The 14927-nt window shown below is 38.4% G+C and overlaps 2 protein-coding genes across 3 annotated transcripts; both read left to right on the top strand.

Moving 5' to 3' along the window:
* Window positions 1-2614: 2614 nt before the first annotated feature.
* sprb (sepiapterin reductase b) lies at window positions 2615-4884 on the top strand. Its single transcript, XM_034091998.2, has 4 exons — window positions 2615-2750; window positions 2823-3051; window positions 3616-3903; window positions 4597-4884. Exons 1-4 carry the CDS (start codon window positions 2652-2654, stop codon window positions 4749-4751), a joined length of 771 nt encoding a protein of 256 aa, XP_033947889.1. The 5' UTR covers window positions 2615-2651; the 3' UTR covers window positions 4752-4884.
* Window positions 4885-6881: 1997 nt separating this feature from the next.
* Window positions 6882-13852, top strand: smyd1b (SET and MYND domain containing 1b). 2 transcript variants are annotated; one of them, XM_034090233.2, is made up of 10 exons: window positions 6882-7157; window positions 7994-8170; window positions 9043-9256; window positions 10009-10139; window positions 10280-10318; window positions 11065-11260; window positions 12193-12285; window positions 12379-12542; window positions 12683-12851; window positions 13540-13852. In XM_034090233.2, exons 1-10 carry the CDS (start codon window positions 7036-7038, stop codon window positions 13702-13704), a joined length of 1470 nt encoding a protein of 489 aa, XP_033946124.1. In that variant the 5' UTR covers window positions 6882-7035; the 3' UTR covers window positions 13705-13852. The 2 variants fall into 2 exon arrangements, with proteins under 2 accessions (XP_033946124.1, XP_033946125.1); XM_034090234.2 differs by lacking the exon at window positions 10280-10318.
* The last annotated feature ends 1075 nt before the right edge of the window (window positions 13853-14927 follow it).

The raw sequence follows: 14927 nt of genomic DNA, 5'->3' as shown, positions 1-14927 counted from the left end.
AAAACACATTTGTATTGTTGTATAAGTATTTTTTGGCATCTCAGTTTGGGGACAGCCATACATCCTGAATGGTGCAATAATTTGGATCCATCTATATAACTAAAGTTACTAATATCTCTCTGAAAATCAAAAGTAAAAGTCATGCATCAAAATGGTTACATTACTAAAAGGGTAGAATCAGGAACATTTATTTAAAGTGTTAAAACTAAAAGTACTCCGCACTGCAGGAAAACATATCTTAACATTACATTATTGATAATAATGCATTCATTTTAAATCAGAAATGTACGGCTGAAGTTGGTGAATTAGACCTTATTTTTGTATCCATTGTGATTGCAACTTTGCAGTTGATTATGGATGAGAAACTATAGGAAATACATTGAAATTATTCAAGTAATGACAAGGAAAAGCAGATTTTCATATTTTGGATGATGCTCGGTCCAATCACTGACTTTTTCTGGTCACACAAGTCATCTCATATTGGGCAGGTTGTCTTTACTTGTTGTCTTTACTTTGAAATTATTTCTGTGGTATAGACTATGTGACCTGACCTTTTGTTGCATAGCAGTTTTCTTTCCCCCATTTTCTTTTATCAGAATCAGAATAACAATCAGAAATCCTTTATTGATCCCACAGTGGGGAAATATACATTGTTCCAGCAAAGGGACAGTGGACATTAAAGACAAACCTCTATAAGTAGGCTAACTTATAAAATAAAGAGACAAGCATACATTTATAAAATACAACAAATACTAGTAAAATAATAAGTAGCAGCATTATAAAAGTATGTGAATAAATGAAGTAGATTAAGTAGCAGTATTATATATATTGGGGGATTTTTTTTTAAATTGTAATTTATATTTTGTATCACTCAAAATCTTTTGTTCTAACTGGTGGTTCGAAAAATTAAATAATACTGATGATTATTTGTTCTTGTTTTTTTTCAATGTATTTTTATCTTGTGAGAAACCCTTTATTGTAGAGCTCTGGTTAGCTCCAGTGTGCCCCCTCCCTGCAGGATGAGGAAGGAGCATCCAAGAGAAAAAACACACATGAGTTGAGTATATAAAAACAATATTTATTTTATGGGTATAAGAGGTCCTACATACACAGATAATACGGTGGTGTGTGTCATAAAGGGATATTTCAGTTCAGTTTTTCCAACTCTGAAGAGTTATAACCGTATGATGCTCTGATATGATGCATTTACTTACTCCCCAGAACAGTCTGGTAGTAATGTGAGGAGGGAAGTAAGTGTTGTTCTACAGTGTGGTTGACCATTCATCTCTAGGCCAATGCAATCTTTACATACTTTTGAATTGGAAATCTCTTAAGAAGAAGCCTCTTTCGCTGTTGCACTTGCAATCAACTGTCCATATGGAGGCAGTGTTGTTCTGTATTTGCTGAAAGCCTGTAGTGTGGTTTTCACAGTTGCAAAAAGCTTAATTTACGCTCAGATGTCCCCGCTGCCACTAGAAGGCGCTATGATTTCACACACCCAGCCTAGCCGCTGTATATTGCTTCCTGGCTCTTTGTCACCCACTTATTTGTGTTGCGTCTGTGTGCTGAATCAATCAATACATTTAGCTTTTTATTAAGAAATCCAAAATGTCATATATGTCTTCTCTGCATCTCCTTAATGTCCTTTAATGTCAGTTTCTCAGTTCAACATTTTATGTGTTTGGGGTTAATGCTATCAAATCAAAATGAAAAGAAAATCTTTTCATGAACCCATGAGAAGGTCAAAAGTGGGTCAGAAGATTACCAAATGCCAAACCTGCTATACAATTACATTAAATGGTATGGTAGGATTAGTCATTTAGTGGCACAAGACTTCGGTCATTATATTTTTGGTGCCTCAAGATTGATGCTTATCTCTCTGTGCTGAGAAGTATTTCAAATAATTATTTGTTATCTCTATTTGCTTCAAGCTATGCTTTAAGAAGTCTCGGGTTCAGAGTAAGTCTGCTTCCCATTGTTGTATCTAGCTCATATGGTTTATTTTTTCATGCTGAACTTTAGAACTTAAGTTATTTTAATTGATTATGTCAGTCAGTTAACACACAATCCATAAGCCAGAGTATTTCTTCAGTTTAACACAGCTTGGCAGTGATGTTCACTGATGTAAATGCAAGGAACACATTTCACGCTTTCATCTAAAACCATAATTGTTTTAAACACAGAGCCATACTGTTTTTGAATGTCATGTGTTAAGTCATATTTATTGTCCTAATCGATGTTTTTTCTGTTTTATTATCCGATCTGGTCACTGATTTTCTTTTAGTTTTCTAAAAATCTATTTAACATGCGTTTTCTTTATAAAACATCTTAGAAATTGCTTGTTAAGGTGTTTATTTAAATTATATTACTACAAAAGCTTTTTTGTTAAAAATGTAACCCATTTGAATTTGATCAATATCATTATTCTGAATCAAAAAACATCTTTTAAGTTTTCTTTAGAAGCCTTTGAATGTAGTTGCCGGATTTACCGTCTCCTAATTCTCCTCTCACTGTGAAATTAATACAATCACATGCAATGCATGAGTTCTGCCTCATGTTGGGTTATAAAAGCAGCCCGTTGTTCCCATCTTCACAAAAGCAGTGGGTTAGTGTCTCTCATTTCACATTATCACCCGAGAAAATCTGTGCAGATGTCAGACATTAACTCCACAAACCCCAGGACTCTGGGCCGGGGAATCTGCATCATCACTGGAGCCTCCAAGGGATTCGGACATGCGCTGGCATATCAAGTAAGTGATCAACTTGTAGGAAGAAAAAAATATTTTAAAGAAAGAAAAGCAAATAATCAAATGTCCATCCAGGTGTCCTGCTATCTGGAGCCCCGCTCGGTCCTCCTGCTGGTGGCTCGCTCAGGGCCTCTGCTGCAGGAGATGAAGGAAGAGCTGCAGAGTGCCACTGAGGAACAGCAGCTCGTGGTTCACTGCGTCACTGTGGATCTGAGGACCAAAGAGGGTGTGGATGAAACGGTCAGGGTGGCAAGGCAGGAAGCTGTAGATGAAATAGAACATGTGCTTCTGATCAACAACGCTGGTGGGTCACTTTCTCTGTTTGAATCTGTCACCAAGCACTAGATTTTGTATGCACTGGAAAAAATGCTGCTCCAAAAACAAGTTGGAAAAATAATGAAAACAAGGTGTTTTTACTTGAAATAAGTACAACAATCTGCCAATAGAACAAGTGGAAATTAGCTTGGTAAGATTTCTTGAAATAAGAAGGGATATTTAGATAAATCAGATCTTGTAATTAGCTGGGGAAACTTATTTTGAACTATATTTGACCAGAATCAGGAAATGCTAAGCCGCAAATGCTCAAAAGGTTTCTGTTTTCTGATGTTAGTTGGTGATTTTCCAATAAATATGTGGGAAAAAAAACATTCAATCTGAGATACAACTCAAAATAAGATTGAAGATGATGCATATCTCACTGCATTGTTACTTCTGAAGTTATTATGTCTTATAGCAAGTGTAAAAACAAATTCTGACTAGATATTAGACAAATATACTTTTTGTAGTGTGTTGACCCATATTGTCATGTCAACACGCATGTTTACCCCTTTTTATGTGTAACATCTCCTCTCTCTCTCTACCCTTATAGCCTCTTTGGGCGACATTGCCAAGTTTGAGACTTTCACCAATCCTGATGAGGTGAATTCCTATCTGTCCCTCAACGTAAGCTCCCCTCTGGCTCTGACAGCAGGGATCCTGCAGTTGTGTCCCTGCAGGCCGGGCCTACGATGGAGTGTGGTAAACCTCTCGTCTATGTTTGCACTGCAGGCCTTACCCTCCTGGGTGCTATACTGCACCGCCAAAGCAGCCAGGAATATGATGTTCTCGGTGCTGGCCAAGGAACAGCAACATGTCAAAGTCCTCAGCTACTCTCCAGGTATATAGACTTTATATATTGACCAGAGGTATGCAAAACAATTATGTGTTAAAGTTAATTTAAAAATCATAGAAAACAAGGGAGAGTATTGTCCCTTTTTAACAGGGACAATACTCATTGAACAATGTTATTATAAATGTGCTATGTTAAATGTTCCTTGGCCAAATTTTGTATTTACTCCAATGTCTACTGAGAAAAACATGAAGATTAAAGGATGTACTGTGGGGTCGAAGGGTACATGACCCCGGCCCAAGGCCCATGTAAAATGTTGATAATATGACATTGTAAACAACAAATCTGTGTTGTAATCGACAGGAGAGCTAATAATGTAAGCTGCTAGCTGTAAGCAGCCGGTGGGCACAGACTCCTACAATAACCGCCTTTCCATTTGATGGTTAGTTTGATTCGACTATATTTTATGCAAATAATCACTATCTATTACAAAAACAGAGTTAAAGGATATCATTTTTTTTTTACGGTTTACACTTACTTCAGGAAGGTTGAAATATTTGTTCAGGTAAGTGGTGGAAATGTTGTCCAGAGCCATGAGTGATGTGCCCAATTTGAAAATGTCACCCCCCTTTCCATAATCCCTTTATCATCACTGTATTTAACCGTCTATGCTTGTAATATGGAGTGCAAGAGGCAAAACGTGTTATTTTCTAACCAGCTCATTCTTTTGGTTTCCTTCAGGTCCAATGGACACAGATATGCAGAAAGAAATCCTGAGGTTAACAAATGTCAATCATAATCCCATGCCCTGCCATGAATCTGCAGCCAAACTGATGAAGCTGCTGCTGGACAATAACTTCTCCTCAGGAGCACACCTCGACTTCTTCGATGTGTGATATCTATACGAGAAAGAGTCAAAAAGAATAGTGTCCGTTGTGTAGATTATTAGATGTCATTACCTTGCTAAAGTTAGAGAGAAAGACCCATGCTCTTTGCTATTGCTCTCTGGTAGAGCACATAATTTGCTTTATCTACTACAATAATTACATTTATTGATAAGATAGTTTTTTTTATCAATTGCTGTTATACTGATTATGTGTTTCATATGTGATGTCAGAAAATAAATGTCACTCCTGTTCTTAATTGTTAATAATTCCTTAAGCGTTTCACCTCAACTGTTTCACCTCAATTTTGACACAACACAGAAACAGACTACTAATACTATCAAAAGTTGGGTCAAGAACACATGTACTAATACATCCATCAATAGATTGGACCTTGGTCTTTTCAGACAGTGTAGTCATTTAAGCAAAGGATTTAAAAAAAAAGAAAGTTCAATACAATACAGGGCAATGAAAACAACTGAAGCGTAGGTGCTTTAACTGTCTTTTGTAGATACAAGTTAATACTTGGTTGTAAAGCCCCCCGAGTCATCCCAAGGTTTGGATGAAAATCTGAGTATTTGTGTGCACATACAGTATATATATCAGAAACACTGATAACCAAAGTCTAAGATGATTATCGTCATAGTTCCACTTCTGAAGATCTCTCAGGTCTCTTTCCGTCCCATCGTCTCCTCAGAGCCAGCGTAACCTCTTTTCTTACTCTTTCACAACGAAATCAGTCATACCAGAAGATATTTTCCACATATCAGGCATATCTTGCCTCAAAACGATGCAGAGAAACTAGTCCATGCATTTGTTACTTCTAGGCTGGATTATTGTAACTCTTTATTATCAGGGAGTACTAAGAAGTCAATCAAGTCGCTTCAGCTGATTCAAAATGCTGCGGCTCGTGTACTAACCAGAGTTAGGAAAAGGGACCACATTACTCCTGTTCTGGCTGCCTTACACTGGCTCCCTATAGAACACAGGATAGAATTTAAAATTATTTTTCTCGCCTACAAAGCCCTTAATGGGCAGGCGCCATCTTACCTTAAAGAACTCATTATACCCTACTGTCCTACTAGGGCATTGCGTTCCAAGAATGCAGGGTTGTTGGTTGTTCCTAGAATCTTTAAAAGTACAATGGGAGCCAGAGCCTTTTCTTATCAAGCTCCACATTTGTGGAATCAGCTTCCAGTTTGTGTTCGGGCGGCAGACACCCTATCCGTTTTTAAGAGTACGCTTAAGACCTTCCTTTTTGATAAAGCTTATAGTTAGGGCTGATTAGATTCAGCCCCTAGTTTTGCTGATATAGGCTTAGTTTGTCGGGGGACATCTTACTTCTTCCTTCTCTCTGTCTATACCCGTGTACACTCATGTTCCGATTAACCCAGCTTCCCCACATTTCTTTCTTTTTGGTGTCTATATACGCTGGGATCCGGAGTCATGGATGATCCTGCGGTCCTGTGTCCTGGATCGCGAGCGCTGGATCTTGAGTCGTGGCTGTGGTCCTGGATCATAGGTCCTGGATGGATATCCTCGTGGATTCATCTTCCTATTATACACACATGCATTTCCAAACATTTGGACTACCTATGTTGCAAATGTATTATCTTTTCAATTTACACACGGCATCTATTGCACGTCTGTCCGTCCTGGGAGAGGGATCCCTCCTCTGTTGCTCTCCCTGAGGTTTCTCCCATGTTTCCCTTTAAACTGGGTTTTCTTTGGAAGTTTTTCCTTGTACGATGTGAGGGTCTAAGGACAGAGGGTGTCGTATTGTCATACTGATATACGTCATATGTTCCACGTATATGTTCTTGATAGACAGCTCCAACTGTGGGCCACAAATAACCCTCAGCAACAGGGCACCTACCAATTCATGGTCGGGGGTAGGGGGAATTTCTGCCAGTGAACGGGACAAAAACTCTAATCCCTAATTTGAATACATTTGAAAATCACATTGAAAGTGTGATAGTTTTAGCGGTGTGACTTTGAGATGGTGTTGTTGGTTTTATTGACAGGATAAGACATGTGAGTTCCATGTGGAGGGGGACAAATCACCACCAACCCATTTTGGGTCTGTTGGTACAGTTCATAGGGTGGAGGGCTATTTTAGTACCTCGGGGGAGGAATGTCCAGTTGTCATTGAAGTACACAGAGGGCACAGATTGGTCTACGAGACCCTCAACTACCCTATCACTGCATTCAGCTTTTTCTCTTACACTGAAACTTCTGCCGGCTGCTCACCACTGACTCACTGCTCACCAGCTTCTCAGGAACCAGTGCAGGAACAATGGAGAATGTGGCAATATTCGAGTCACCTGGAAAGGGGAGGGGTCTTAAGGCCACTAAGGAGTTTTGGGCTGGAGACGTCATTTTTGCAGAGCCCAGTGTTGCAGCTGTTGTGTTTGACAGGTAAAATGGTGACCAACATTTGAGATGTGTAAGCTAAGGGGAGGGAGACCTCATCAGATAGGGTCATTTGGGCAGATGACAAATATATTTTCTTTTTCTTCTGTCTGTCTCTAGATTTACTATCTAGCCACAACATCTTACAGTTTCCTGTTTTTATAGACCATAGTCTTATTTTACTCTGGTTTTATCACTAACAAAAGTGCCATGTTCTTACTAACATTACTCCAGTCTGACTTGTCATTCTCAGGGGGATTTTCATTTTTACTGAAGAAGTGCTAATCACATTGAAGAACAAACACAAATTGTGACTGCATTTGTATCTTTTGTAAAATAGAGCTCAGTTGTACTATCTACTAGCATGTACTATCAGAATATCTGTGCATTTGTATGTATGATCTGTGATATTTTGTATAACATTCCTTTATAAACAAGCTGTTGTTTATGAGAAAAGGGAGTGAAATCCAACAAAGTGTATGTGTGAAATGTAATGTTTTAAATTTGTTTTATATAACATCTCTGGTCAGACTTCACTGTCAGAAGTTACCATTATCAGAGGAAGACATGGAATGTTGAGTTGAGAATATCTTGTGTAAAGATGATAATATCAAGAGAATAAATGCACATCAACCTTTTTCATGCAAATCTGAGATATTGCCTTCAAACTCTTAATTATTACTATACAAAGCAATCAATAGGCAATAGGCAATAGGCCCCAGGTATTAGCCAGAACCAACGTGCATAATAACTCTTCCTTTGAAAACTGTCCCCATGTTATCTACATTATGCATGTTCTGTAAAATATGGACCATAAATATCTTTCCTCTCTTTTTCCTCAGCCTAGCAGACCGTATTTGCCACAGCTGCTTCCGAAGACAAGAAAAGCTACAGAAGTGCGGCCAGTGCAAATTTGCTCATTATTGTGACCGAACCTGCCAGCGAGCCGGCTGGGCCGAACACAAGCTAGAATGTAGTGCCATAAAAACGCATGGCAAAGCACCGAACGAGAACATCCGGTGAGGGAAGCAAAAGGAAATATTTAGTCGTTACATGCTTAATATAGATGTTGAGATGTATGTGGATACAATAAGAGAAAACGCGTTTTCTGCTATTTAGTAATCTTTCCTCAAAGGGGACCTATCAGGCAAAATGTACTTTTTGAAGTCTTTTATACATAAATATGTGTCCCCGGTGTGTCAGGGAACTCACAAAGTGTCAGAAAACAAACCATCTCTCTTTTCCTCCGTATCCAAATCTCTAAAAACGGGGGTACAACGGAGTTGATCCAAATTTGCGTCCGATATGACGTAATATCGGAAATGTGGACCCACAACAGCACTATCAGAAACGTTAACGAAACACATCATAGACATGTTTTTTATATATCTGAGATCCATAATATATGCCTAAAAATAGCATAATAGGAGACCTTTAATTGAAAAATAGAGGCTTTTAGAGAATGTTGATTGTGGGGATAAGAAAAAGGGATGGACTGGAGCCCCGTACTCTGATATTGAAGAGTCTTCTTTGGACTAAAAGGGTTCAGGAAGTCAGGGGGGTAGGGTTAGGGTTAACGTCTTGGATCAGGAGTCAATTAAGGGAAGCTGTAGTATTTAATTTGAAAACCTACAGTACACATGGCAGGCCTGAAAATAAAACTTTACAATAATCCAGTCTGGATTATACAAAGACGTGAAGTGTGATCTCTGCATCACCATGGATTATAAAGACCTGATTTTAGCTATGTTGCATACATGGATGTATGACTGAACGGGCCTGCTGGGCACAGTAAATATGTATTGCTTAAACACAGTCAGTCATAAATCCTGCTTTTATCGTGAACCTAAGAGTTACCTTTCTTCTTCTATTGTTTTTGTTCTGTGGTCAGTTTGGGGGCTCGCATCCTGTGGCGCCTTGACAAAGATGGGAGCATGATGTCGGACACGCAGATGGTAACACTGGAGGAGCTGGAGGATCACATTGCTGACATGCCTGAGGACGATTTGAAGGACTTCAAAGTGGACATCCACAACTTCCTGGATTACTGGCCCCGCAGCAGCAAGCAGCACACCATTGATGACACTTTTCATATTTTTGGAGTGGTATGTTAATATGTGCTATCCCTTTATGGGCCATCCCTAATTTTCCCAAGTTGTATCGGGTTAACGGTTTATTTAAACATTCACAAAAGTTGTATCTTACTAAGCTTTTAACATGGCTGTTACAAAAGGAAATACAGCCACAAGTTTATACGCCCTGCAGCTCAGATCATGTGATGTTTTTACCAATTATTGACATGGTGGAAAGAAAGCGTGCCATAGACCTTGTGACCTGCCCAAAATGAACATTTAATAAACCTTTCTAAGTAGTACAGTTTAAGATGTCGTAGTTGTTTTGTTTTTTAACTCAGGCAAAAAACAGGCCCTAGTTCTGGTGTACTAAGGGACAATCTGATTTCAGAACATTTTTATATCTTGTAAATAGGATGAAGCAGTCTATATTTTGAGAGGTCTTAAGTTTCCATGAAGAAAAAGCAGCAAAGATGAGAGAAAAGTCAGAGAGAACAACATTGTTTGTGTAGCAGAAATGTTTTGTACTTATTACAGGTTCTAGTTATCATCTTGAGACCCCTCAGATGTAATTTGTGAATCCATATGACAGTGAGAGTAGTGGTTTAATAAAGCCACAGTTGCAGTCTCCAGTCACTTTGACATTGCTTTATTTAATTTCACCCTTAAGAGAAAAGAGAATAAAGGCCAAAACAAACAAACAAAATCCTAAAAATGGTTTTTCATTGCATAAATGTTTCCATTATTTATTGATGTGTTTTGTTATTCTTTCCTCCTTCTCTCAGATTAACTGTAATGGTTTCACTGTGAGTGACCAGAGGGGCCTCCAGGCAGTGGGAGTGGGCCTTTTCCCAAATCTTTGCATGGTGAATCACAACTGCTGGCCGAACTGCACCGTGATCCTCAACCACGGCAAGTAAGTAAAGAAAAAAACGGTTTCATTTTTATTCCTTTTCAAAATATAAAGTGTGTGTTTGCCTACTGTTATGTGTTGTGTGTGTTAATGTGTCTGTCAGGTTGTATTTGGTGTAAAACTGCTTCCTGTTTGTCTTTCAGTCAATCGGCAGTGAATACTATGTTTCATTCTCAACGGAGGTGCGTTACCTCAACCTGAGCCTTTTTAATCCTCAGAGCCTTCTTTATCAACATAATATTATACTTAACACGCCTTCCTTCCTCCCATTCTATCATGGAAATGCTCTAATCTTATATAAAGGTTTCTTTATCTGCAAAAAGACAGCGTGCCATGTCCACACAAGGTTCTTCTTGTGTGATGCTTTGTCACTTTGTGTGTTTGTCATTGTGTGATCTCAATGTGTGTCCATTCATCACACGACACAGGTTGCTTTGTAGGAGTGTATTAGAAGCTTCTCTCCTTTATAACAACTTTAATTCCTAGTTAGTCACCTCTAACACCATGCAACATCAAAAACAACATTTTAAATGTTACATTATTTCATCTCTAAGCCTTTATTAACCTTTTGTGTAAACATTTACAACATGTAAATATGTGTCAAGCATTTTTAAATTGTTGAAATAAAACCTTAATTTCAAAATAAATAAAAACAATCCAAAGAATACACAAGAAAATATTTAAAGAAAGTGGTAAATTGACTAAATTAATTTACTTTATTTTGGCTTAAGTGTGAAATAATCTTCATTAATATCCATTCCTTCAATCCTTCTACTGGATTGAGAGAACTGAAAGCAAAACTGTGAAACAGGGTTTCACCAATCGTATACTGTATATGAAAGACTATACAGTGAGAATACTAAATCAAGTCAATTCTGCTTGTATTTCTGCATATCTGCTTGTTTATAACCATGTTTCTCTACCTCAGGATTGAGCTGCGTTCTCTGGGTAAGATTGAAGGGGGAGACGAGCTCACAGTTTCATACGTGGACTTCCTGAATTTGACCGAGGAGAGACAGAAGCTGCTGAAAACACAATACTTCTTTGACTGCACATGTGAACACTGCAAGGACCACGTCAAAGATGACTTGAAGTTGGGGGGATTGGAAGTGGATGGAGTCAAGGTTTGTGGAGAAGGATTTTATACTGCACAAGGTAGAACAAAACAAAATCCTCTTACCACTTTCAGTACTGGCATGGCTGATAAGGACAGAGGGGAAACATGTGAAGCAGAGCAGCATGTCCTATTTTTAACAAAGATAACTCCCAATGGTATCATCTTACAAACTGTGTGTAAGGTTGTGCATGTACACAAGTGACAAAGTACTAAAGATAAACCTTGATTAACTACACTAACTTTAAAGCAGTAACAGTATTTCAATGCTTTACCACATACCAGGAGTTATTATCTTATCAACTTTATATTTTATAATGTAATTGACATTCAACACCCGATTATAAAACACAATGTAATACATTGAGGCGTGTAAATCAATGCATAACACTGTCATACCATAAAAAAAGGCCATGGCCTTGGATGATACGGCTTGCCTTTGTATATCTGCAAAACATGACCCACACACACACACACACACACACACACACACACACACACACACACACACACACACACACCCTCTTGTAGCGTGGTTTGTATGTGTGGGTCAGAAACTATTTATAGCATGTGTCAGGAATTATTAAAAAAAAAAAGGTTTGGAGTTTAATACTTTATTTTAAGCCAGGAACTGTGTCATATCTGGCTGTCTGATAATGACCGTAATAGAATTGTTTTTTAATGATACACTAAAGGAGATATGGTTGTTATTAGTAACATGTTAATTAAGTGTTGGACAGGGCCTCTTCAGCAGTTCAAAGGCCTTCAAGATTAAGATCAAATATAATCAGACCTTCGCCCAACTGGTGTTGCCAATGTGAAAACAATTGCATGTTCTCTTAAAAGATGTATTTGAGTGTGTGAACCCCTGTGTTAAAACTGATAACAGTTCTTGATGCTTTCTTTAAGATTTGATTTGTGTCTTTTATCTTCACTGTTTAGCCTACAGAGGAACAAGTGAAAGAGGCTACAGATTATTGCTTTGAAATGATGGAGAAAATGGAAAAGGCTCGACTAAATGGCAACTACCATGAGGTATTGTATCTAATCTCTCACAATACCAAATTCAATGTTTTTCTCCTATATTTCCTACCTACAAGATTTATCCATTGATGTTTATCTTTTTAGGTGGTAAAGATCAGCAAGGATTGCCTGGAGAAGACAGAACCAGTTTTGGCTGACACTCACATTTACCAGCTGCGGATGTGGAGCACGTTAAGTGAGGTGCAAGCTTACCTGCAGTTATTTGATGATGCTGCAGACAATTCCCGCAAAATGGTGGAGGGATACATGTGAGTACAGAGATATTGTGCACTTTGTTGTGCTTTATATGAGCCTTTTGCAATTAATGTTCTATTCAATGTTTCAGATGAATAGACGGACTTCTCAATGTAAGAAATTGAGAAACAAATTAAATCTCTTCCCCTGACAGGAAACTGTACCACCCAAACAATGCTGCTCTTGGTATGGCCGCCATGCGATCAGGAGTGACTCACTGGCAAGCTGGGGAAATAGAGGTCGGCCATGGCATGGTCTGCAGGGCCTACGCCATTCTCATGGTCACCCACGGCTCAATGCATCCCATCACCAAGGACCTGGAGGTAAACACCGTAAAACCTCATAATCCGTATACAAAACTGCATTTTGATGTGGTGAGCTGGTCTTTGGCTCCTTTACAATGTTATTTAAAGCGAAATATAGTTTAAAGGTCCCCTATTATTTTCATCTATGTATTATAGGTCTCAGATATATACAAAACATGTCTCTGAAGTGTTTGGCTTGAAATACCAAACAGATAGTGCATTGTAGCATCCCATAAACCCCTCTGTTTCTGCCCTGTTTCAAAAGTGCTGATTCTCTGTCTGTTGAAATAAGGAGCCCCTCTGAGAGATATTTGGTTAAAAAGCCCACAATGGTGCTCTAGGAGGAGATTCAGGTGATAAGGTGGGCGGGGGTTACCTTGGTTGGTGATTGGCTAATGTTTACACGAGCCAAAAAATCATTATGACATCATAAAGTGGCCAAAATCTGATCAGCTCATTTTCAGACAGGTTTTTATATAAATGGATCAGGACAAAAAGTGAGCGAATCTTTTTTCCTGGAACTTTCAGAATCTCTTTACACAGAGGGGACACGTGTTTATGTTTAAAAGACATGAAAAAGTGGATTTTGCATAATAGGTGATCTTTAAAGCTGAAGGAACCGGTTTCAAATGTGCATTAATTATATAAAAGCTACTCATGGGGGAACATTTTAAGAGCTAATATGTCCTTTATTATATTTTTACAGGCAATGCGTATGCAGACAGAGATGGAGCTGAGGATGTTCAGGCAGAACGAGTATGTCTACCACAGTATGAGAGAGGCAGCACTGAAGAACAAACCGATGACTATGATGCAAGAACCCAGGAATATGGAGGAGGGAGTCAAGAACCTCTTCCACCGGAGGAAGTGATTAAGCAGATGAAGGAAAAACACCCCACTGTTTACCGTTACGTTTTCTGAGTGTCAGTGTGTGAGTCTACACGTTTAGTCACATGATCATTTTCTGTTTCACTCAATTTTGTAGTTACGCTTTTCATTAAAAAAGATGTCACATCGAACTTGTGTAGTATTTTTCTTGTCTGATATCATTTCAGTACTCTTCCCTCTTAAAATAAACAAAGCTGGTTATACATTTGGCACTTTGCTTAACCAAGACATCTCAAAAAACATCCTACTCAATGTATAACAAATATTCTACTCCCCTAAGGGAAAAAACCGAGTCAATCACATCCCTCACTTAGGCAAAACTGCTACTTCTTATTTGAACCTTTTCAGAAAACGTTTTAGTTTTTGATTCAGTCGGCACCATTCAATTATCCATTTGAAATGCAAATTGTGCAAACATTTTATTATTTGATTATTCTCTTCAAATAACAGGAACTTACATTTCAGTGTAAAATTCTTAATCAAACATAGCCTTTATACAAATGACAGTTGTTTCAAGTTAGGCTAATGGTTCATATCAGTAAGGTTCCCCACACATGTATTTGTGTTAATAGGTCCTGTGGATTTTCAATGCAAAACAAGTGATCGACATTCTGTAGATTGATTCTCTACACTCTTGTTGTGAAGAATACCAGTGGTGACCATTTTTAAATGCACTTTGCCCAGGGAAGATACAGTATGGATGTTACTTTATAGCCCTGTTTGAGAAAGATTGCATGTTCACACAAAGTGGGCAGATTCCTTCATCATTTACTGCAAGAAAAATGAAATGTATATCTAAATTTAAAAGGATGATAATGGGAAATAAAACACTTCCACTTAAGGGCTCTACATACAAATAGAAAAAAAAGCAGAACAGGCTGAACATATTTGAACAGATTTGAAATATGTTCTGGGATGAGCTTTGAGAAGCCAGCAACAGTGCAAACTGGTTAATGCCAGTGTTTGACAACTAAGGCCTCAGAGATACTTAGCCCTTTGTAGCCTCTGAGTTATCTATGGCTTCAGACAGCTGCTGGATTAAGTCATAGCTAAGGCGGTGACCCAACTCTATGTGCAGCTCAAAACACTGTTATCTTTAGCCGGTCTCCCTGCACTTTGATCAGCTTCTACTGCATGGCATTGCCCGATCAATATTTATCTTGTGATCTTTTTAGCTTTCCACTTTAGTTTTTTGAATTGGCCCCA

This window comes from Pseudochaenichthys georgianus, chromosome 9 (assembly GCF_902827115.2).
Source record: "Pseudochaenichthys georgianus chromosome 9, fPseGeo1.2, whole genome shotgun sequence".
NCBI lineage: Eukaryota > Metazoa > Chordata > Actinopteri > Perciformes > Channichthyidae > Pseudochaenichthys > Pseudochaenichthys georgianus.
Note: the sequence above shows the minus strand (reverse complement) of the source record. Positions and strands in the feature narration are given on the sequence as shown.